This window comes from Propithecus coquereli, unplaced genomic scaffold (assembly GCF_000956105.1).
Source record: "Propithecus coquereli isolate 6110/MARCELLA unplaced genomic scaffold, Pcoq_1.0 Scaffold218, whole genome shotgun sequence".
Classification (NCBI taxonomy): Eukaryota; Metazoa; Chordata; class Mammalia; order Primates; family Indriidae; genus Propithecus; species Propithecus coquereli.
The window spans coordinates 3897795-3920912 of NW_012146967.1; the positions used below are offsets into that span (position 1 = coordinate 3897795).

Below are 23118 nucleotides of genomic sequence, written 5' to 3' on the forward strand. Positions count from 1 at the left end.
AAACCAAGCAATATAGAGATCGTGGCTAGAACCCCGGCAGGGGGAGTGCAAGCTTGGCCTCACCCTGACTTCACTCCATGTGTACAAGATCTGGTTCCATCTTCTCCAACCCCCTGTTCACAGCTACACCCCATGATTGTGACTGTCATGGCAAAGGCATGGGGTCTTTGTAATACTCTCCATCCCATATATATAAATCCTGTCTCCTCAACATTATGAATTTTTTCACAACACACACTTTCATACTTGCCTAGCACCTTCAAATGGAGAGAGAGAGGCAAGGACCAAATGGACTGACAAAAAGAGCCCAAAACAGTGATTGAGAACAAAGAGGAAAAGACAGCAGCACAAGTGAAAAGCATTTGTAAACTGTAAAAACCTTTGTGGGAGTCAGTTGTGCAGATGACTGTGAACATGAGTCCAGGAGACATCGCGGAGAAGCCTCAGGAGAAGCGCGGACCCCGGCGAGAGCGTCTGCCGCAGCCGGGACTCACGCGAGGCCAGAGGAGTCTCGAATGAGAACTTCCTGGAGGCTGTGGCACAAATGAGCCTCAGGTGTGCTCAAGTGCTTGCCTTCAGTCCTGGGCCAGCAGGGCACCTCCCACTCATCCCAGTGTGCCGAACAAACGTTATCCTCTTCCACAAGGCTCCAGGGTGCGAAGGTTCGGGAAACTCTAGAACAGGCCTCAGCAAACGTTTTGTGTGCAAAGGTCAGACAGCCCTGCACACCATAGCATCTCTTTGGCAACTGCTCCACCACTGCAGTGGGAAAGCAACTGTAGACGACAGGAAATAAACAGGTATGGCTGCGTTCCGAGAAAACTTTATTCATGGACAGCGCAATCTAAATTTCATGTAATTTTCACGTGCCACGAAACAGTATTCTTCTTTTTGTTTTTTATTTTTTGGACCCTTTAAAAATGTAAAAGCCATTCTTACTCATGGGCTGTACGAAGACAGACTGGTCCATAGTTGCTCTTGGCCATTACTCTGTTATTATCTCTTATCACGTGATCTAAACTTCAAGGTCCTCCTGACATTCTCTGTGGGGACTATAGCTGCTGGAATCTCCTCTAGCCAATTTTCAGTGACTCACAGAACCACTAGGATCTCAAATAATGCTTTTTTAAAAATTGTGCCTGGGCCTCTAATGAAACACCTTCGGCAGATCTCGACTGCACCTGGGACAGCCCATCCCACTGCAGGGAGCTCCAGCTGCTGAAAGCTCTTCCTGAGTTGTCGTCCACCGCCCTGACTCCCTCAAGGGCTCCCGGGTCTCCCTGGTGGTGTCTGCAGAATTAATCCAGTCCATCTTCCCCGTGACAGCTCTCTGTGTTTTTTAATCGTGTCAGGGAAGGAAAAAATGAAAGGAATGGCCTACTCCCATGACATAAAAATTCATGCCAAGAGAGGGCATGAACGCAGAGTTTCTGATGGAAAACACACTACTTTTACCTAAACAGTAGCTTCAGAAATAACCCAGTCTACACCTACTAAGAAGCCAAGAAACGTCTTAGGAGAGGAAAAAGATGTTTCTTCAACATCTGGCAGAGAAGGTCCCCAGTGTGTGTGTGTGGGTGTGGGTGTGGGTGTGGGTGTGTATACACACACATATTATACATGGTGAACAAACAAACACAAATAACCATATTTTAACATGCCAACAGAGAACATTCCCATTCCACCACGACTTGTACAGATCACAAAAACGGAACATCTAGTGAGAATAAAATTTAGTAGCATGAAAATTAAAATACAAATGCTATGAGGACCAATTGATTCTTTAATAAAAATTCTGAATTTCCCTAGAGCCAGACTCACTTGCCTTATGATAACACATTACATGAATTAAAAAAATAAGGAAAGTGATGACTACCTACTAGGTATGAGGCACCTTCACATACATCACCTCATTGAACCCTCGTGATGCACCCACTACGGAGACCGTGGCCCTCCACATAAGGTCACCCAGACGCAGGGCATGTGGCGCTCCTGGTTTCAAACTCAGGTCCATTCAACCTCAAAGCCCAGGCACTTTCTGCTGCAAAAAATATAAAACTCTGCGGATCCCATTCACTTATGGATTATGAAATCATTACAAAATGATCCACGATCCAAATCATTAGAGAAAATGCCTCTGAATTGAAGGTAAGAAACGATGCAAACCAGCACAGGAAAATGAATATGTAGGAAACACGCATCCATACTAAACAGGTTTGGGATTTTATCCTACTTCATACATAAACATAAAACTATTTGACTTAGAAATATGCAAAACAGCTAGCACAGCACCAAACAGGCACCCCCTTCAAAGAAAATACACATCCCCCACTTAAAAAATCTAGAAAAATTAACAGAAACCACACCAAAATCGTATCTAGCTCAAAAAACCAAAAATGGTTCTAAAAATAAATAAGGAATCCTACTGCAGTTTTACTTCCCATCTCTGAGAATTTCTTTTATATGTATGTTCATTTAAAACAATTTTTGGAGACCAACTCACTCTGGCAAAATACTGACAGTGATATAATACAGTTTAATTTCTTCTATTAGCTTTGGATCTGTGAAACCAAGACGTTAATTCCTTTCTAACAGGAAGAGTCAAAATCTAGTCTGAAAAGTTCTAACATCTTTCCCTTTGCAAATATTTAATATTTTATCATTTTTAAAATGCTTCTGGACATAGTACCCTCCTTCATCTTTACAGAACCCCAGGTAACAGGCAAATACAGACGGTCACCTACTTGCAATAGTTTAACTTATAAGGCTACATGCATTCAGTAGAAACCACACTTTATGAACCCATACAACCATTCTGTTTTTCACTTTCAGTACAGTATTCAATAAATTACATAAGGATATTCAACACTTTATTATAAAATAAGCTCTGGGTTAGATGATTTTGCCAAATTGTAAGCTAACGAAAGTGTTCTGAGCACTGTTAAGGTAGGCTAGGCTAAGTTATGATGTTTGGTAGGTTAAGAGTATTAAATGCAAATTTTCAGATTAGGATAATTTGAACTTAACTGTGGGTTTGTCACGATGTAGCCCTATCGTAAGTCATGGGACATCTATGCTGCTACTCCCACTTTTTCCCTCTTACAAATGTGCAAAAAAAAGTTTCACAGAGTTTATAAGAGGGCTTTCCAAAAGAAGTGACAGAAAAACCAACTCAAACTGGTCTAGGTGACATAAAGGATTTAGAATGGTGTATAATCTGTAAGGTCCAGGGGTAGATCCACCCTCAGGCAAGGTTTGATCCGGGTCCAGAAGATGGCCTGGACTCTCTCCATCTCTCAGCTCTGCTCTTACCCATACTGACTTCATTCTCAGATGCCAGGCAGTGGTGAGACAGTGGCTAGGTTGGACGTAGCTGGGATGGGTGCAGGTATACCCTCTAAGGTTCAAGGCCAGTGGAAAAGAAAACAGGTACCTCTCGGAAAGTCTCATCACTTCATATTGGCTCTGACGAGGTCACGTGCCCACCCCAAGCCAGTCACCATGGTCAGGAATAAGCTGAGTCACATGCCTCACCCTGAAGCCCTGTACGGTATCATTTTCACCAAAGTCCACAGGCTAAAGGGTGAGTATGAGTATGGGTCCCTTGAGGAAAACTAAACACAGTAAATAAATACTAACTCAGAAAACCAGGAGATGCCCAGTACAGGCTAAGCGACGTGCCCGAAGTCATACAGATACTAAGAGACAAAATTAGTACTCAAACACAAATCTTCCAGGACCAAGTAAGTACTCTAAAAATAGTGGCAAATTATTTTAAAATATCCAAGTGAATCACAAACAGTCCTCCAAACTGAATCTCTTGGTCACAGATAACAGTCTAAAATATTTAAGACTGCCTACAGGACTTCAGAGAAAGCCATGTTCCTTTTACAACATAGAAAGTTGGTAAAATTAAACAAGGTTACTGTTATCAAAATCAAAATCCCTGTGTAGTGCTAAATGGTCCCTCACCATCTGGAAAGTCAGAATATTGTACTCAGAAGTAAAAAGGAAAAGAGCTTTTTGACCTATTTTTGTCCCTACAATAATGTAAAGCACTGAATCCTATTTATTGAGTACCTTCAATGCATGCTATTGCGCTGGCTATTCGCAACTCCAAAATGACACCTATTATTCAGTTAGAGATTAGAATCTCAAGCAGTAGGGTGATTTTTAATAAAAAATAAAATTAAAAATAGATGTGCCATTGCCTTTTTAATGAAACTAGTAGCTCTGCTGGCTTAGAGGGGAAATGACATATTTCTTGGGATTTTTATATATTGATATGAACAGTGCTAATAAAAAAAAAAGTTACCAATATTCGTATCTTCGGCAACTGCTTCTCCTCTAGCTACACACACCATCTCCCCAAGCCCTCCACGGTGGGCCTAGGCAGCTAGCACACACTCTTCTACCAAACCAAAGCAACCCCTCTGAAACCTGACACACACAGGTGTCACGGACCACCAGTGCAGCCTGACAGATGTGTGCCCAACAAGGAAATATTCAGCCCAGGGCTGCCCAACAGAACTTTCTGCAAAGATGCCTATACTCCACATCTACGCTCTCCAGCACGGTGGCCGCTTGCTAAATGAGGCTACTGAGATGGAGGAACTGGATTTTTAATTTATTTCATTTTAATTCATTTAAAGTAGCCACAGGTAGCTAGTGGCTACTGAACTGGAAGACAGCTGAGATGTTACCCTTAAGAATTTCTCCAGCATGTGTCCTATTGCTCTCTCTCTTGCTCACACTGCCTGTCCCAGCACAAGAAAACCACCTGCAGTCCTCCAAGGAGGGCATCTGTTTCGTGCCTCCGGGATCCAGAACATGATGCTCATTTGCCCCTGAATTTCCACACTCCCAGCCTGCCTGGTAGACTCCTTTTCATCCTCCCAGCGTGGCATATCCTCTCCTGTGAAGCCTTCTCTGAGCTTCCTTTCTATCCTCCCTATCCATGAGGGTCCACTCTCCTCCACGGCCTCCATGTGTGTGCACATCTCTGTGGCTGTGTTCTACACTGCAATGGGTCGTGAGCCTGTCCCCTCCACAGTGGAAGGCAGTAGAGCATGGTGCTAAGAAGCCCTTCACAGACAGCGCCTAGCATTAAATCGTGTCTCCAGCACTTACTACTTACCTCTACAACCTCATGCAAGTTACACAATCTCTGAGCCTCAGTGCCCTATCTGTAAAATGGGGTTATTAATGGCAATCCTCCTTTATGGCTGTTGCAAGGACTAAACGACCAAAGAAAGGTAAAACATTAGCATGGTGCCTAGCGAGGAGCAAAAGCTCAATAAAATTGGTCTCTTACGTGTTGTTTTTCATCGTATTATTAGACTGTGTACCATTAAATACAGATTAGATCTTTGGCATCCCTGTAACCCAAAGTTGCAGTATACAGTAGGAGCTCATTAGAGATTAAAATTATTAACGATGCCTCCAATGGATAGATGCCAGTCCTGAGCTCAGTTCTAAGAATTCCCCATAACACCAGTCTTTCTTCAAAGGTCAAACTAAGAAACTAAAAAGACGTCTCAACAGAGGTTGATGGAGGAAGAGTGGTGAGGACACAGGAGGACCCCAGGCTTCTACAGGGCTTATTCAAACTGCACCCAAGCCCACCACCACCACCCTCCCCAGAGCTCCCACCACTGCCCCCACCTGGCCAAATTTCTACCAAAATGTTACTGATGAAAGTAAGCTTTACCCTGCAGGTTTGGGTGCAGTAAAATGAGTTGAAGGGCCTAATGTGACCAACTGTAACAGAATGCATTCGCAACTCAGCTCCCACCGTCTGTTCCCAGCACCTTCCCTCCTGCTTCTAGCTTACCCACCCCGCTCCTTTCCCAGGCAGCTATCTGGATAACGGAGGGAAACCCTCCAATTTACAGAAACAGACTTGCAACCCTGGATTCTAGTTGTGCTCTATGGTGTCCCCGGCCCTGAAAGATAGAATCTCTTGAGACCCTCCAAGGCTTCTTGGTTTTATCGAAGGCAAATAAAGTGAGCAGCAGGTGAAAGAAGCATTAAAAATGATTAAATGTTCAATATACAGGCTTTCCAGCCCAGGAAGAGTAACAACGAGACTGTTAGGTTCCCAAATTCAATGTCTTCGTCCTGCTACAACACTCCCTGGCACAGGTGCTCAGCCAGGAGTTCAGCAGAAGAGCAAGCAGGGAGCTTGCAGAGCGCAGCCAGTGCAGCTCCAATGGGGCTCTCCCCTGGGCGCTTTGAAGAAAATGATTTCGGCACAGCTTCCACTTAGGGGATGAGGTAGCACTGGAAACCAGAAAGCAGGTGATCTACCTTCCTCGGGAGCCCTGTGCAAAAGTAGTGATTTGGGGATGAGCACGACGGAGTAGTACAAAGAACAGACGCCAGGGGTCTGGGAGTTGGCAATGTGCCTGCCGTATGAACTTAAATACATCATCTTCCCTCTGTGGGCTTTAGTTTTACTTGTTTATAAAATAAGAGGGTGGTTTCCAAACTTTTTTTGAACAGCAAACCTCCTTTTTTGTCCCAAACAAAATCTTATGGGGAAACTCCAAGATCTAAAACAAACAGGTGAACTGGCTGTGATTCAAGTGTACCTGCCGGATTCTGAAGTCCCACCTACCTGGGTCTCTCTCCCTCACCTCCCCAGCCCCTGGGAAATTCAGAACCCTGGAGGTTTAGGGCATGGCCTTAGGGAACTAGACCATCGTTCTAATATCACACCAAGTTGAAACACTTCCGGACGTTACTTATAATGGCCCTTACAATGCCTACCTGTAGAGAGTGGCTAAGAAATAGGCTAGATCGTTATTTTAAAATCTTACTATGAAAAATGTTAAAACACATTCAAAAGAAGAGAGTCCTATATATCCATGACCCACTGTCAACAATTATCACGTCACAGCCAATCTTGTTTCATCTCTGCCCCACCCATTCCCTTTAGCCGCCAACCCCACCAAATATTTTGAAGCAAATCCCTGATTATACTATCATCTTGGTCATAAATACTTTAAAATCTTTGCCTTTTAGATAAAGATTTTGCAAAACTAAATCTCAATTTCATTACCACACCAAGAAAAAAAAATAACATTAATTCCTTAACACCATCCGACCTGTGCAGGCCACTGTCTCCATCGTTTTTCCCCCTTGCAATTTACTTGAAGAGTGGAGTTGTTTTTCGACAGAGTTTTCCACTGCCTGACCCTTGATGACTGCCTTTCTGTTTGTCATTTAACAGGTGCCTCTGGCCTCCATACTTCCTGTGATTTCATAGCTGGATCTGGGGTCCTGAGCAGATCCAAGTCCCATCAGTAGGCACATAACATCTGGTTGTTTCTCTTTGGTGATGCTGGCAGCCCTTGATTAATGCTTTCTTTATTAGAACAATTATTTTTCAGCTTCTCATCCACCTTCCAAAACATTTTGTGTATATACAAATAGATAAAGTTATACCTTCCTATTTTTACCCCAGTTGCAGTAAACTCTGTTGTTATAAAACTTTTCATTGACAACATGAGATTGCTAATTTAAAAAAAAAAATCAGAATGCCATAAGATATGCCTCACACGTTAACAATATTGCATATAGTTTAAATTCTGACAATTCAGGAGGCATCTGTCCAGAATAGAGCTTTATACGTAGCAGGTGAATGAGAAACAGTTGCTGCCTAAATAAGCAGTACTATCAAACCAATCAGCTTCGAGCAGTGGTATAGGACGAACACCCGCACAACCCCTCCACCTGGTGTACCAGGAGATACACTCAAGTCTCCTGAAAATCCCAAACACCTTTCTCCTCACATTATAAACTAGGAAAAGCCAAACAATGCCTGGTTTTCACCATTTCACATTCTATCTTGTTTTTTTAAACAACTGCCTAAGACCCAGCATGGCTCCATCTTTTACCGCCTTAACGCGCTCATTCATCATCGTCAGTTTTCTCCTCCCTCCAAATAGCTTAAGTATAAGCCACAGCCCCCGATCAAAAACCAAACCAGCAATTCCTGCCACCCCCATGAATGCTAACTGCTGGGTACTAAACTGACAGCCTATTTCAGTGTTGCCCGAGTCGTAAGGACCCCAAAACGATCAATGTGGCCATTCTGCTTCAGGACCAGGAGTTCACTGTGTAAAAAGGGGAGACTCCCTATAGTCAATTCATAGCTCCGCGGAAGAAGCCAGAGACAGGAGCCGTCAAAACTAAAGCAGCCAACGTTTTTAAGTCCTCGGTAGGTTTGGTGTTTTTTTTTTTTTTTCGCATTACTAGAATGATGTGGCTGATGCAGTCCTCTGCTGTAAAAGCTCGGAATAGAGACAAGTAAGTGTTGATCAGGAAAAGACTAACTGAAAAGCTCCCACCCAGCGTATCTCAGCCACCCCAATATTCTTCACCACCAAGTTACGGGTAGTGTGCACCGTGTAGCAGGATGAGAACTAGACAGCAGGTGAGTGGTTTTTAAACCAGGCTCAGAGGCCCAAGGAGGCAGCAGGGTGGCAAGGGCAGGAGTGAAGAGCTCTCAGCCAGCACTTCTACCCCTCTCCCCACCCGCCCCCACTGGCCCTGGAACTACTCTGAGTAGAAGTCATTCCCTCCACCATTAATGAAAAGCAGGGAAGACACCCACTATGACCTGCCCCCACGCCAGGAGCCCACCCTGCTTGACTCAAATTCTGCCTTTGCCAAAAAAACGAAGGGGCCTATTCCTAAAGCTACGCTGAGACAAAGATGCCCCACACTCCTTGCACGCTGCCAGGAACTAGGCCGGAAAATCCTGGTAGTTTCACCAAAGGCATGTCTGCCCCTCAGTTAAAGACCCCTCATTCTGAATAAACTGGTATTCAGTTAATTACTCAAGACAAGTCCCTTCCTTTCATCCCAGAGTGGCTTTAAAGCATCCCTCACTAGCCCTGGGCAAAGAACTCTTTTGAGACGCCTCTTCTGGCTCTGAATTAGAGGACCATGTTCACTACTTCCTAGAACTTCTAGAAGGATGAAAAAGGCTAACCGCACAACGAAGGCAAATTCCTTTCTCCGTCACTCCACACCACCCGCTGAGTCCCTCTGCTTCCATGTTCTTCATCTGCTCCTATCACTGAGGACAGTTTGTGGTCCATTCTCTGGGCAGACACCTGCTCTGTCTCAGGGACCACGCACAGAAAGATGAGCAGGATGTAACCTCTATCTCCTTGTGTCACTTCTGGTCTAGGGACAATGGTATGTCATCAGTCCCATCACTAGCAACGTCTTTGCCTCCCTGAATCACCCCAGGATGAGACACTGCATAAAAATAAACCTACCCCTCAACTCCAGGCCAAACAGACACACAGGCCCACTTCACAGAACATCTCAACCACATGGCTGGGCTTGGTAAGCAAATGTGGTTTGTATTTCGTAAGCAGATTCTGTTTGTAACTGGGAAGCAAATTCTCTGGGGTGGAGAAGCAGTACCTCTCCACCCCACCTCCCGGCACCCCACCAAATTCACCATAACTTCACCAGCGTCCATGTATCCTGGAGAATACAAGTCCTGGGGGGCGAGGGCAGGAGTCCAGCGTACTGGAACAGACTCAAATGAGGACCACAACCTTCAAACAAGGGATGGAACACATTATTAACAGGTAGCACTTACCGATATGTACTGCCTAGGCGAAGCACCAGGCTGAGTCTTAAATATATTAATTCCTCTAGTTCTTACTACAACACTGTGCTGCAGGTACATTTTCCACATGAGGAAGCAAGAAGGCACAAAGAGATTAAGTAACAAGTCCAGGGTCACATGGCTGGTAAGAGGCAGAGGTATGACAGGCACCCAGGAGGTCAGGCTCTGTAGCCTGAAGTCCTGGTCAAAAAAAGTCAAAAGAGGACCATATGTCTGTCGGAGAAACCGCCACCAACCACAGTCACACACATTTAAATCCATTGGGAGAAAAGTCATGTTAAGTCTCTGGACTAAGGATCAGAAGATCCAAGCCCTGACTCAGACCCCACCACTGTGGCCTTCAACCAGGGACTTCGCCTCTTCCAACCTTCATTTCCCATCCAAAAGATGGGTGTCCCAGACAACAGCTCTCATATCCTGGGATCGTGTGCAAGGAATCCAAGGAACAGGGTCTTAAGACGTCCCCACTTGAGGTCAGAAGGACCTAGTTCAGGTCTGGGCTGGGAGATGGGCTGGTTGGTGACCGTGGGTGAGTAATTCAGACTCTATGTCTCTGCCACCTCATTTGCAAAGAGGGATGACGACGAATTTGTTGCAAGGACAACAAATGAGGTACCGCACACAAATGCTGAGTACAGCGTCCTGCATGTATCAGACAGCCAAGAAATGACAGATAGTGGTATTATCGTTATTACTGTTATTATTATTAGGACCTGAAATTCCACAGGAGGAAATCTTCCCCCCTTTCATACAGGTAGATTTTATAACCTCATTTGGATGGATAATCTGGCTAATACATTTTCCAATTTGAATCCTTTAACAACTAAGTCTGACTCAGAGTGGGAGGATAGGGTAGATGGTATAAAGGCAGCAGCTGGATCCTGGGCCCCTCACCTGGTTGGTGGGGGGTCCTCCTGGCCCCCCTCCTTATTATAATTCACCCCTGCCTCTCGTAGGCGCCCCCCACCACACTCCTGCTCCCGAGACTCTGCAAGTAACCTAAAAGGTCTCTAAAAAATATACCCCCTGAGCAAGTCTACACCTGCTGAATGATAACGACAAGGTTCCTATGGCAACACTCCTTTCTAAAGTTTGGGTGGTAGAAGACAGAGAGGGATCATTTAGCACCTGGCTTATGGGTGAAATGCCTTGAAACAGCACATTGTTTTCTTCTCTCCACGAGTGGAGCAAGGCCTTACACTTTTACAGCACGGGACTGTTTCTGAGGTGTTTTCACATAAGGTAACTACTATGTGAGCTAGGGAGGAGCGATCATTGACCTTTTTTACATATTAAAAATCTAACAATTGGAGTTGTTAAGAGCTCCTATGTCATAAAACCTGGATAAGACCTTGGGTCTCTTGACTCCAAAACCAGCGCTGTCCTCAAGACCCCCGTGTCTCTGCCAGTCCCACCTTCTCCTCTCACCACCCAGCCTGCGAGGCTTTCTCCTTCCCTGACTTCCACATCCCGAGGCTCAGAGACCCCGAATCTTGCATTTTTGTCCTCTATCACATCCATGTTTGTTTCAACAACCACCAAGGGTATGTATGGCTTTGCTCCCCAATTAAACTGTGTACACGTCTGTCCAATATCATTCAGCTAATAATAATAACCTGCACATTTCCACAGTGATGCCTGTTACAAAGCTTTCTTCACCGTGAGACAATGCCGCAGGCTCCAAAGACTACCAGGAACACACCTGTAGTCACACAAAGTTGGGTTTATTGGCTCACTGCAGCAAGGGGGATGCTCTACCACGAGAACCATAGATGTCTCAGTGAGAGGATGTCAGGAGGAGCCTGTTAGACATCTGGACTGTGTTCAGTGATTTGGGGGGCGTGGGGAGGGGTTCAAGGAAGTGTAGTTTTTCTCTGGACTGGGTGCTGTCACAGAGCAGAAATTCTATGACCAGGTATCTTCTTAAGTTTTATCTGAGAAGCAAGAGGAACAGGGCAGGGCTAAAGCTGTCACTGGTAAAGAAACAGTCATGTGTGTGAGCTGAGAGCAGGGAATATGCGGTCGTTCTGGTGGATTGCAGTGTTCTTGTTTTTATCTGTGCTCAGGGTTGATTATGAAATGGTCTTGTTTTTGTCTTGTTCTATCACCAATATAGAGTGACCCTGCCCCACGTCAGTATTCAGTGAGACCATTTATTATCAAAAAGAGAGCGCCAGGCCTAGCTATCCGAGCTGCCAGCTCTAAGCTGCTGGGCTGTTTTTTTATTTTTCCTCAGTAACTTGTTCACTCATTCCTCATACCTGTTTGTGTCTGGCAATTCAAGGAGGTCTGGGTACAAGATAAAAAAAAGATCCTATCCCTTAATGAGGTTACATTCCAGTGAAGGTAACATTCGCCTTATGTTTACAAAAAACAAACATAATAAATAAAAGACTAAATCGTACACTCTGTTAGACGGTGATAAGTGCTATGGAAATAAAGAAAAAGCGGAGGAGGTACAGGGCACTGGGAGTGCCAGGCGAGGGTGGCAGTGATAAGTGAGGTGGCCAGGCGAGCCCTCCACCATGAGAAATTTAAAGTCTTGATGGAAATGAAGAGGGTGGCCGGAACAAAGCCATCCAAGGAGATGCACCACTGTCTCATTTCAGAAACGAGACAGCTAAGGCTCGGAGAGGTTGAGGAACTTGTCCAAGACTGTAGGATCCGATCCATAGCAGAACCAGGTAGAACGGGGGTCTCCAGTTTCCCTGCCACAAGCTTCCTTTCCTAGAAGGACCTGGATATAAGGCCTCTCTGTGCAGGACTGAATCCTGAAGCAACTCCAGACACGTGGGCAGAAGTGTGAACTCTGAAACCAGAAAGAACTTTCCCACCACACACAGGTTTACAATGTTTGTGTATCCATACCGACCTGCTAAGCGGTAACCTCCCAAGAGGTCTAGCCATTAGCCTCGTTCCACAGAGAGGAACATCAGGCCGTGAACATTTAAGTCCCTTATGCAACATCCCATAAATGGTAAAAGGCAGAGCTTATTTTCAAACCAGGGCTGCATAATTTCATAGCTTTAACTGTTATGCAAAATACAACCATACCAGTATGATGTTTATATGTATTAATAGTATATAAACCCCTAGTAATACCTACTTTACAAAGAGTTGCAAGACTTAAATAAGTATGCCTACATATTCCTAGGATAGCAAGGACCTAAAAAAGTACCAGTTCCTTTCCCACGTGTGCTGAGTTGGAAAGAGCTTAGTGCCAAAAGCCAGCCATGAGGACGGGACAGCGTCTGTTTGCCCTTTTGCCGCATTCTCAGAACCTGCCTCAGGGCAAGCCCTGAATAAATATTCACTGGATGGATGGATGGAGAGAAGGATGCATGCTCTTCCTTCTGTTCTTTGCTCTCAACACACTAGGGATCCCCGAGAACACCTCTTGGTTCAGCTGTGGACAAGAGAAAGCAAGTGTGAAAGTGAAACTGTTCTCAGCAGGGCCCAGCTGAATCCTTCCTGGGCAGGCCGCTTCGGGCCAGATGCCCAGACCTAGGGCCGTCCTTTCAGATGCCAAACAAGATAAGCTGCCTCTTGGGGATTAAGAAGTCTACCAAGGTACTCTAGAACTGACCCCAAACTCTATTTATACCAAAAACATAACATAAAATGAGTATCACCTTCAAGTACCCAGCATACTGCAAAGTCAGAGTTGATGGATGCGATTATCAACGTGCTTTAAAAATAAAATAAAATACAGGACCTTGTCCTGGGCACAGAAGACAAGCCATGAAGGATGGTTCAGGAAGCTTTCTGAAATATAAAGCAAATTCTAAAATAAAAGTGACTATTAATTACTCTAGCAGTTGACAGCCAAAAAAAAAAAAAAAAAAAACAAAAAAAACTTGTCCTTCCTGGGAGCATCAGTTTCAGTTTCTCAGCTCTGAGGCCCCTTTTTATAGCTGCAGGGTTGACCTTTCCCCATCTGCTCACATCAGCCCTCTCCATCATGAGTCTGATTTTTTAAAAATACAAAATAAATCCCCCAGTGCTCTAATCAAGCTCCCTTACTCACTTGAAGGGTAACCTTCATAGAAAAGAGGCCACTTGATAAGTTCCAGGAAAGTAAAAATAAAACATAATGGAAAAGATCGTCTCATCATCGAGGCTAATTACAAAGGAAGAGTAAATCACTTTTTTCTCCCCAAGTGTCTCTGGTTTATTTAAAAAAAAAAAAAAATCCAATCTAACAAAGACGTCCAGTGTTACTGGTCTGAATAAGAACAGAAGGAATCTTGGGGGAAGCAGTTGCTACTTATAAAACCAAGGAAGTTAGCTTTGGAAATAGTGATTCATAAATTCATGGGTGACATATTTAAATATATACAACACATCAACCAGATATAAGAGCCCGAGGACCGTGCCATGGGGGTACCATGTTGAACACACCCTCTACCATACCCTGACTGGGATATTGCAGGAGCCAAAACTCAGGGCCACAGGACACTCAGGAGAGAGGGGCACTTTCTAGCCTAGGAGGCTCGGGGAGTCTTTCTGGAGAAGGTGGTGTATAAGCTGGGCCTTGAAGAACCGGTGGGGCGGTGAAGTAGGAAACTGAGAGGATCCTAACCATCTGCCCCCCACCTGCCCAACACAGAAGGAATCAGGCCACAGGCCTGAGAGGACAAAGGGCCAATCGTTCCTCAAGGCTGTGCTCCATGATCCCCTGAGCCCTGGTTTTCAGAATGCATGCGCCAAGCTCCAATCAAGATGGCAGGAGTCAGAACGTCAGGGGCAGGGCTTGGTCCTCCCTGTGCTTTTGGGAAAGGCCCCCAAGGAATCCCTCAGCAGCCGTCCCACCACAAGAACCACAGGTTACCACCATCCTCTTATTTTTCAAAGTGGGACAAATGAGTCTTAGAGAGGGGGTTTCTCACTTACTCAGCCATTCAATGAACAGTTATTGAGCACCAACCTCAGGATACAATAGTGAATGAAACAAAAATATCTGCCCTCGTGACACATTTCTGCCCACTGAGTCCTTGCCATGACACCATGGGGGATGACTGTCATCCCCTCCCTCACCCCTTTTTTCAGACAAGGAAACTGAAGCATAAAAGGCTAAAAGAACACAAATAGTCAATGATGGAGTCGGGATCGAGTCTGGGCATTCTGAGACGCATTCGCATTTCAGCGCTGCCTACTGTAGGCCTCCCGGGCACCCAGCCCTGTGCTGGCACCTGGGTGATGAACATGCACAAAAAATGGCCTCCGACCTCAGAAGAGGGGCACAGGGGTGAAGGGCAGTGGAAGAGAGCTTATGCCAGACTGCCACTGAAAACATCCCAGGGTGCTCATGTGCAGAGTCCAACCAGAGTGCTGAATCGCTACTCCATCTAGACCGGCTCCCAGGTGGCCTCCCCTGGAAATGTCCTCCACCCAGACAGCCACACAGCCCTCCACGGAAGAGGGCTGGAACCATTCCTACAGAACAAGCTGGGTGGCGGGACTAAGCAGCCACTTCCCCCTCGGAGCCTCAGTGAGGTCCAAATTAAGAGGCTGAAATGAAGCCTCCAGGTTTCCCCAGCTACTAAGAGTCACAAACAGAGAGGTCTACTGATCACCGGCAAAGAGAACACGACAGAGAGAAAATCGCACCAGAACTCCAAATCAGAAACCATTTCCAGGTCCCAGGAAGAAACCACCATAACTCTTTCGTTGGAAGAACCACAACAGACCCCTAAACTTAGAGGAGGAAGGTGCCAGCCCTAGGCTGGGGCTTCTCCTTTGAGCTGTGTTAGGCAAGTTACTTCAGCGCGATCGCCCAGATAAAAAATGGCAACTGGCAAAGGTTTCTGTGAGTATTTAATGCAAAGCTTTGAAAATGCTTCACGTCTTACCTGGCACACGACAGGCGCTCTACAAATGGCTGACGCATCTGAATGTGTTTCTTAATGTAGGTTCTGAAAAACAGACAAGGCTCCTTTAAGGTTAGCTGTCAGATGAGCGCATCTGTCATTATCTTTTTTTATCCCCCTTCCCTCAACTTTTGTTTTGCCAAAAGCAAGCAGAAAAAGCTAAAATAACAACTTGAAGTCAAGGTTCATGGGGCAGACAGCGCGGCAGCCTCTGGGAGCTCATGTGCCTCTTTTATTCTAAGCTGGAAGCCAAAAGGAATAGATTCTCCTCAAGGGCAGGAGAAAATCCATTATGAGCTTTTGATACCTAACTGGCGTGGAAGCCCCAAAAGCCCAGAATTCAAAAGATGTGGGCAATGAATATTCCCGGTAGACGTTCAACTCTAAGAAATGATGCAGTCAGAAAAAGATATAGCTAAATCATGTGTTCGACTGCAGTAAGTTTCCTAGGAAAAGCACTAAGGAAATACTTATTGAAATTGTTCTTAGAGTTATTTATAGGTAAATGTTAGCAATTAGTAATTAATGCTCTCCTAGATAAACAAAATGCTTAAATAGAAAATGATCATCGATTGAATCAGACAGAATCTCTGGCATCTCACACAAGAGATCTCACCTTTGACACCATAAAACCCATCACTGCTATCCACTTATCAGGACCTGGGCTTGAGAAAAACTGACTGGCCCCAAGGGAGCTAACCTCGCAAACTCAAACCTATCATGACAATAAGTATTGCTGTACTTGCTAATTTTGGAAAGGCATCTCAAGATAGTCATTTTTAAAATACGAAAACAAAGACAGGAGCTTTGGAAGTAGATGCCGTAAATAAAGAAAGTACACTTTGGAAAAATAACAGGTACCAACGGGACACAAACAAAAGGGCTTCACCTCACACTGCGGCCTCTGGTGGCATAAACTGGGTCCCCGCGAGCACTGGGAGAAGCGCTGTCTGAGCGGGGACTCAGAAAAAGGTGCCTGTTCAATGGGTCCAAAGCAGTCTCAGGCTTAATAAAGGCCACATTAACATAAAATTCTTCTCCTAGAGCTAGAGGAACCTTAGAAGTAAAAAGAAGTCAGAAGTTGAGTATCAAACAGAAACTCGGGTTTAAATCCAGCTGTGACCTTGTGCTCGACTGATTAATAGAATCAACAAAATGGGCAAAAGGTGGAAGCAACCTGTCATGGATGGTTCAGCGAAGACATGCCCATCCACAGACGAATGAACAAACAGGTGTGCTGGGTGGTGTACGCGTACAATCGAATGCTACTCAGCTTTAAAAAGGGAGGAAATACCGTCACGTTACATCGTGGATGAACCTGGAGGACATCACGGTACGTGAAACAAGCCAGTCACAAAAGAACAAATATGATTCCACTCATATGAGGCACCTAGAGTGGTCCAATCCATAGAGAATGCTGGCTGCCAGGGGCTGGGGAGGAGGGAACGGTCATTGTTTAAGGGGTGCAGAGTTCCAGTTTCGCAAGATCAAAAGAGCGCTGGAGATCAGCCGCACAACATGAATGCACTTAACACTGCCGGACTGTGCACTGAACGATGGCTGAGATGGTGAATCTTACGTTATGTGTATTTTACAATTAAAAATGTTTTTTCTTATTTTTTAAATCATGAAAATGATACCTAATGCCAAGGCTCGAAACAAGATTTAGATAAGGTATCCTGCACAATCTAAACACAGGACCTGGCACACGGTAAGTGCTCAAAGAGATGTTTGTTTCTTCCACTGTCTTCATTTTCAAATGAAGAAATAAAGCTGTGGCCAGAGAAGTTAAGTGCCTGGAGGAGTAATTCTAGCAGTCAGGAACTCACCATATCCTGGTTCAAAACCGGTTTCTCTACTAAACAGAAAGGAAGGCCTAAAGAAAGTTACCCAACCTCTCCAGCAACTTAGGATGTGGAATCACACCTCAGAGAGGGCCCTTCTGAGGATGCAGGTGTGGCCCACACTTAGGAAAGTGCTTGGTCCACACTAACCGGACCTCAGTGGTATCACCAGGGCAAAATGGGGACAACACCAACAATCCAGATCACCAGGCCAGTGTCCTGACCCTCCTTGGGCCAGGCCACAGCTCCAGCAACAGCCGAGATGATACATCCACCTGCAATACACAGCCTGCACTGGGGACCCTGTGAGGCCCTGCCAGCCCGAGGCATCTCTGCAGACCTGCCGCACCACTGCCGTGGCCGTGACCCACACGCTCGTATCCACGCACCCTCAGCAAGGGCCCTGAGTGTGAGGCCTGCACTCCTGGACGCTCTCTCTAGAGAACCTGCACCCTGAACTCTCAGGGCAGGCAAGGTTCCAAAGCCTCTCAGGCAGCCTCTGCCTCGGATCCCTCTCCTGTTTCCTCCTTTCCTTCCACCCTCCTTATTCCCATCTGTGCATCGAGGAAAAGGTCAGTAAGCACGGCCCCGTCTTGGTATTCTCAACAAAGCCAGGCGTTAAAGGGAAACCGACATCTGCAAGGAGATAACAGCTAACTCATATCTCCCTCTGTTAACCTGATGGCTGAGCGCAGCCACCACCTGGGCTGAGGATGTCAACCTTCGCTAACACCTGCTCCACAAAAGAGACCAAGCCCTGCAACTCTGCTGGCTGTTCCCCCACGCCCACTGCTCACCCACCAGCACATACACTCCCTTCGCCTACATCAACAGCAACAACACAAGAAGTCAGGAACAGCGAACAGCAGCATGAGGTCATAGAACAAGTCAGACCAGCCTTGGATCCCTTGGACAAGCGATTAACCTTGCTAAGCCTCGGGCTCCTCACCTGCAGAATGGACGTGCTGACATGCCCGGCCTCTCGATAATGCAGTTAAGATCCCCAGTTGTCAAATCTGAAGACCTCTCCTACCTCACATTTGGTGGCACGCCCAGATCTGCCCCCCAGCACTTCGCTCCAGCCCCGCCAGCTCTTGCACCAGCAAATAAACGGTCTAGCTGGGATTATGTAACTCACTTCTGCTCACCACTCTTCAGCCAGAATGAGCCACGTGGCCATACAAAGGGGCAAGGAAGGGTAACATTCCTGTGCCCCCAGAAGAAGAGGACTGGATGTGAGTGAGAACCAGCAGTTTCTAACGCAGACACAGTCCTCTGTCCTCAAGAGCTCATAGCAAGGGAAGGAGAAGAGCCACAGAGACCCCCAAGAAGAACACATCATGGAAAAAGCTGCAGCAGAAGCTCGCACAAAGCGCACAGTAGCAGAGGAAGACTCTGCTCGCTCTGCCTGGGCGCCCACGGTGCAGGGGCACACATCATCCGGGAAGGCTTTGCTGGGAGGTGACACCCAAACAACGTCATGAACAGTGCAGAGGAACTTCCCAAGGAAGGGGGTTTGCAGCAATCACTGGCAGTGGCCTCAGGGCGGCTCCTGGCCTTGAATGACGCTGCAGTCTTGTCTTGTCCAGTGTTGAGGTTCCACGACCAGACGGTGAACTCACTCAGAGCAGATCTACCTGACACAGTGACTGCCAAGCACAGTCACCAGGACCACAACGGAGCAGCCCAGTGCCAGCCAGACACCTGGGTCCCAGGACAGGCAGTGCGGGTTCAGATCCCAGCTCTGTCACATGTCCTCAGGGGCTGGCATGATGCTGTTTGTGGGCTCGATGCTGTAAAATATAAGCTCTTTTGATGAGAGCTGTGTTTTCATTAACAACAAATCTATTAACAAAGAAGGGGCAGTCCATGGTCAAAATTGTTACCAGCTATACAAAACAGGCAAAATAACACTAATGATGAATGTTACTATTATACCTATAAACCTATTAGAGAGAACACGTACTGAGCACTTACTGCATGTCAGCCTTTACCTGAATAATCTGCTTTCACCCTTATTAATCCTACAAAATATTATCATCCTATTTTACAGATGAGAAAAACCAAGGCACAGAAGTCAACTAAGTTGCCCAGGATCATGGGAATGTGTTCCAGAAAGTGACTTCATATGAACCTCAGCAGGGATTCTCCATCCCCACCTCTCTACGCAGCACCGTGGCAGACAGGAAGGAACACAGGTACCAACAGAGTGGGGTTCGAGTCTCAGCTCTACCACTCAGTCGCTGTTTGGTCTAGGGTGTGCCACCTCCAGAAGCCTCACTACCTTCCCTTCTAACGTGGAGATTAATACAGCCTCATCAGGTAACTGAGACAACTAAAATAAAATAACATGAGAAAAGCACTTGCCACAGAGAAGCTCTCAGTAATGCTGGTGACTTTACTTGCTTTGCTGGTACAGCAGGTCCCAGCCCTCACAGTTCACCCAGCGGCCTCCTGTCTCACCACGGGGGAAGGAGGCGGGGGACAGAGGACAATGCCTGAATAGTGCCACCCCCATTTCTGGGAATCCTTCTGAGCTCCAGTGAACTTTACTTGAAATAAAAGGGAGGCAGGAGTGCTTTTATTTTCCAAGGATTGTACATCATGGTTCCTGAACTTGAAGGCACCAAAAGAAACCTGGGGTTTTAAGGTAGCCAAGTGTCTGGGGCACGCTCGCATTTTAGTATGGTTTTAACTGAAGGCAGTGTCAACATGCGGCATCCACATCTGTTAATCTGCCGAAACTAATGCCTCCCATGTGTCCAGGTGAACGTGAAGCCTGCAGAGGTGTCATGAGCGAAAGTGAACTTGTCTTCAGGGAGAGGTGCAGGTTCCCTTTCTTCTTGCACCGCCTGGCAATGGCTCATGGCAGAACCTACCCTGAGGGAGCTTCCCTGAGAGAGGCGGAGAGGAGGAAGCTGGGAGCTATGAAGGCCAGGGAGACCCTTCAGATCACTGATGACTGTTAAGGGCCCTCCAGGTTTAAGGGGCTCCGATTACCTCAATAATCCTGGAGTCCCCACCAGTGTCTACAATTGAGCTGGGTCCCACCCCTGGGAGGACACAGAGGCCCCTATTCTCAGGAGGGCTACCATAAAGATGCAATAAAGTGCTACGCTGAGTGTAATTAAATACCCCAAAGCACAATACAGAGCCAAGTATAAAGACAAGCAGAGAAGTAGAGAAGGAGAGAGACCAGTGCCGGCTTCACTGGGCCAGGTGCTACGTGGACCAGGTGCAGCTGGCCCCGCAGTGCTGAGCATCCAAGTCTTCCTCTGCCTGTTTCAAAATCGCATACTGGGAGCTTCAGTGGTGCAATCGGTTAGCGAACGGTACTTATACAAAATCACATACTCACGCACACATCTCCAGGCAAGACTGTGAGCTCCTCGAGGGTAGGGATGGTGCCCTGTTCACCATGCACAGAATAAAGACTTAAATACTGGATGGGTGGATGGATGAACAGACAGGTGGACAGGGCTAGTTTTGGAAGCTTGCACGACTTGTTCCTGAGACAAGACCAAGACAAGGCACATGGCTGTAACTGGCCAATCAAAGCCCACAGAACAAGACTTTCCCCAGAGGCCTCTGGCCATGTGTTCCCTATTCCTACTCCCGGAACAGGAAGCGCAGACAGCCTGCAATTCCTGGGTTGCACAATCATGGCCCGTATGTGGACTGTGCTCCTGATGTGGTCTCATCCTTGGGGCTTCTCTCTCTCACTTTCTCTCCATGCATCTGTCCAGATCACGTTTAACCCAGTTCTGCCCCTAATGTGGACTCCTGGCCCCGCTCTAGGATGGTTCATGGTTTCCAAAAAGCCGCAGGCATTGGGATGAATTTTTATAACAAAGCACTGCTGACTTCTGTTTCCACTCGAACGCAGGTCAGCACTCCTCCCGCTTCCTCTTCCGCACGTCACCCCAAGTCTGACACGGAACCCACATTCGCCCGTCCTCCAGAGGGAAGGTACAGCTAGGAGAAGCGTGACGTCACCGTACCCACAAGCTGCAACCATGTGTTCCACTCAGCAAGACTATAGATGATTTCAGCTTGACCTTCTCTTCTTCTCACTCTGACCTCGAAATATTATCACCACCACACCAAGAAGTAGGTTTTGTTTCATCTGTTTGTTTTCACAACAGAACATCCCGGTAAGGAATACCGGCATCTTTTTGTCATTTCTCAAAGTGACATTGACACACTTCCACTTCGCGCACATAAATGTTTTCAACCTAAATGAGTCATTTGGTGGGGACAGTGAGTTCGTGAGCCTGCACACGGGCTGACCCCTTTACCGAGACGTCTAACGGGCAGTGCGGTGTTTGGGGCTGACAAACTTTAAGAACGATGAGATCTTGTTTTTGTGGTGACATCCATCAGCACGGAAAATAGGGAGAAAAATGGGAGACAGTTTAAAGCTGGGGTCAAGCAGAGTCCACCCTGGGAGAGAATCCAGCTACACCAATTTCGTTCTTGGTGTAGCTGGATTACACTAATGCTAATTAATTCTTCGTTAATTCTTGGGAGTAAAGGAGGTTACTTAGCCTCTGACCCTTGGTAATTCATTTGTGGTTGGGAGGATCAACTTGAATCATTTACGACATGTAAAGCATTTGGAAAATGCTCAGCATGTAGCAATTTCCTATCTAGAGACAGCACATAGGGAGCTGTGCGGCCCAGTATGGTAGTCACTAGCCACGTATGGCCAAATATTTAAGTTCAAATTTGTTAAAATGAAATGAAAAATTCCGTTCCTTAGAGGTGCACTAGCCACATTTCAAGTGCTAGTGCCTGCTGTATTTGGTGGTGCGGACGCAGAACGTTTCCATCAAGCACAAAGTAAAACTGGATGGTGCTAAGATACAGGTAAAGAAGTAGCTCGTGTCTGTGCAACCTTGGGCAGGTTAATTAACATCTGTTTCACTTCCTTATCTGTAAAATGGGGAAAACAGTAGCTACATTATTCAGTTATGATGAGGACTACCTGCTATGCGAGTACTTAAAATAACGCTTACAATAACATAAACACCCACTAGATGGTACCCTGAAATGGGGACAGACACCTGCATGGTACAGAATGGATTGTTGGGAGGATATTTTTTTTATGGCAAGCACCTCCCAAGGGGCCAAACATAGCAGGCACTCAGTCCATTCACTCTTTTGTTCAATGAATGCTCACAGAGCACCTACTATATATGCTAGGCTTTCTTCCAGGCAGCAGAGACACAGAAATGAACAAAGGAAAGGTCTTGCCCTTGTGGGGATTACAGTCTCAAGAAAGGGGGCTTTATTGCCCGTGCAAACAGGAATGCCAACGTGTCCATTTTTAGCACATCCTAAATGTTCTGAGCAATGAAAAAGAAATGGCAAACATCAAGCTACCCAGAAAGGAGGTGCCCAATGACAGGGCTCTAACGGATGAATAAATGGATAGCTGAATGGATGAGAGAGTGAAGGAGGGGTTGGGAGGAGGCTCGCTAATGCACAAGCAGTGAACTGGGGTCTGGATGGATCCAGGGTTAATCACCCTCTAGTGCATGCATGTGGCTAACTCATGGAGCCGTTGCCAGGCGACACTAATAAATGATCATAAAGCAGTCTGCAAACAGTGTTATGTAGAAGAGCTTAATCATCTTGAACGGGAATCTTAAAACCCAAATGACTGGGACAGAGATGGCCTGCGCACACATGCCCTCCGGCTTCTATTCTGAGCCCTGCTGTGACTCACCCTGTCAGCTGGGGCGGC

The 23118-nt window shown here is 46.3% G+C and overlaps 1 protein-coding gene across 1 annotated transcript in view; it reads right to left on the reverse strand.

Moving 5' to 3' along the window:
* Window positions 1-23118, reverse strand: part of LOC105810673 (glycosyltransferase-like protein LARGE1) — a 287436-nt gene that overhangs the window by 220742 nt on the left and 43576 nt on the right. Inside the window, exon 2 of the mRNA XM_012644703.1 lies at window positions 15508-15570. Coding sequence (XP_012500157.1) covers window positions 15508-15545 — 38 coding nt within the window. The 5' untranslated portion in view covers window positions 15546-15570. The remainder of the gene's footprint in view (window positions 1-15507; window positions 15571-23118) is intronic.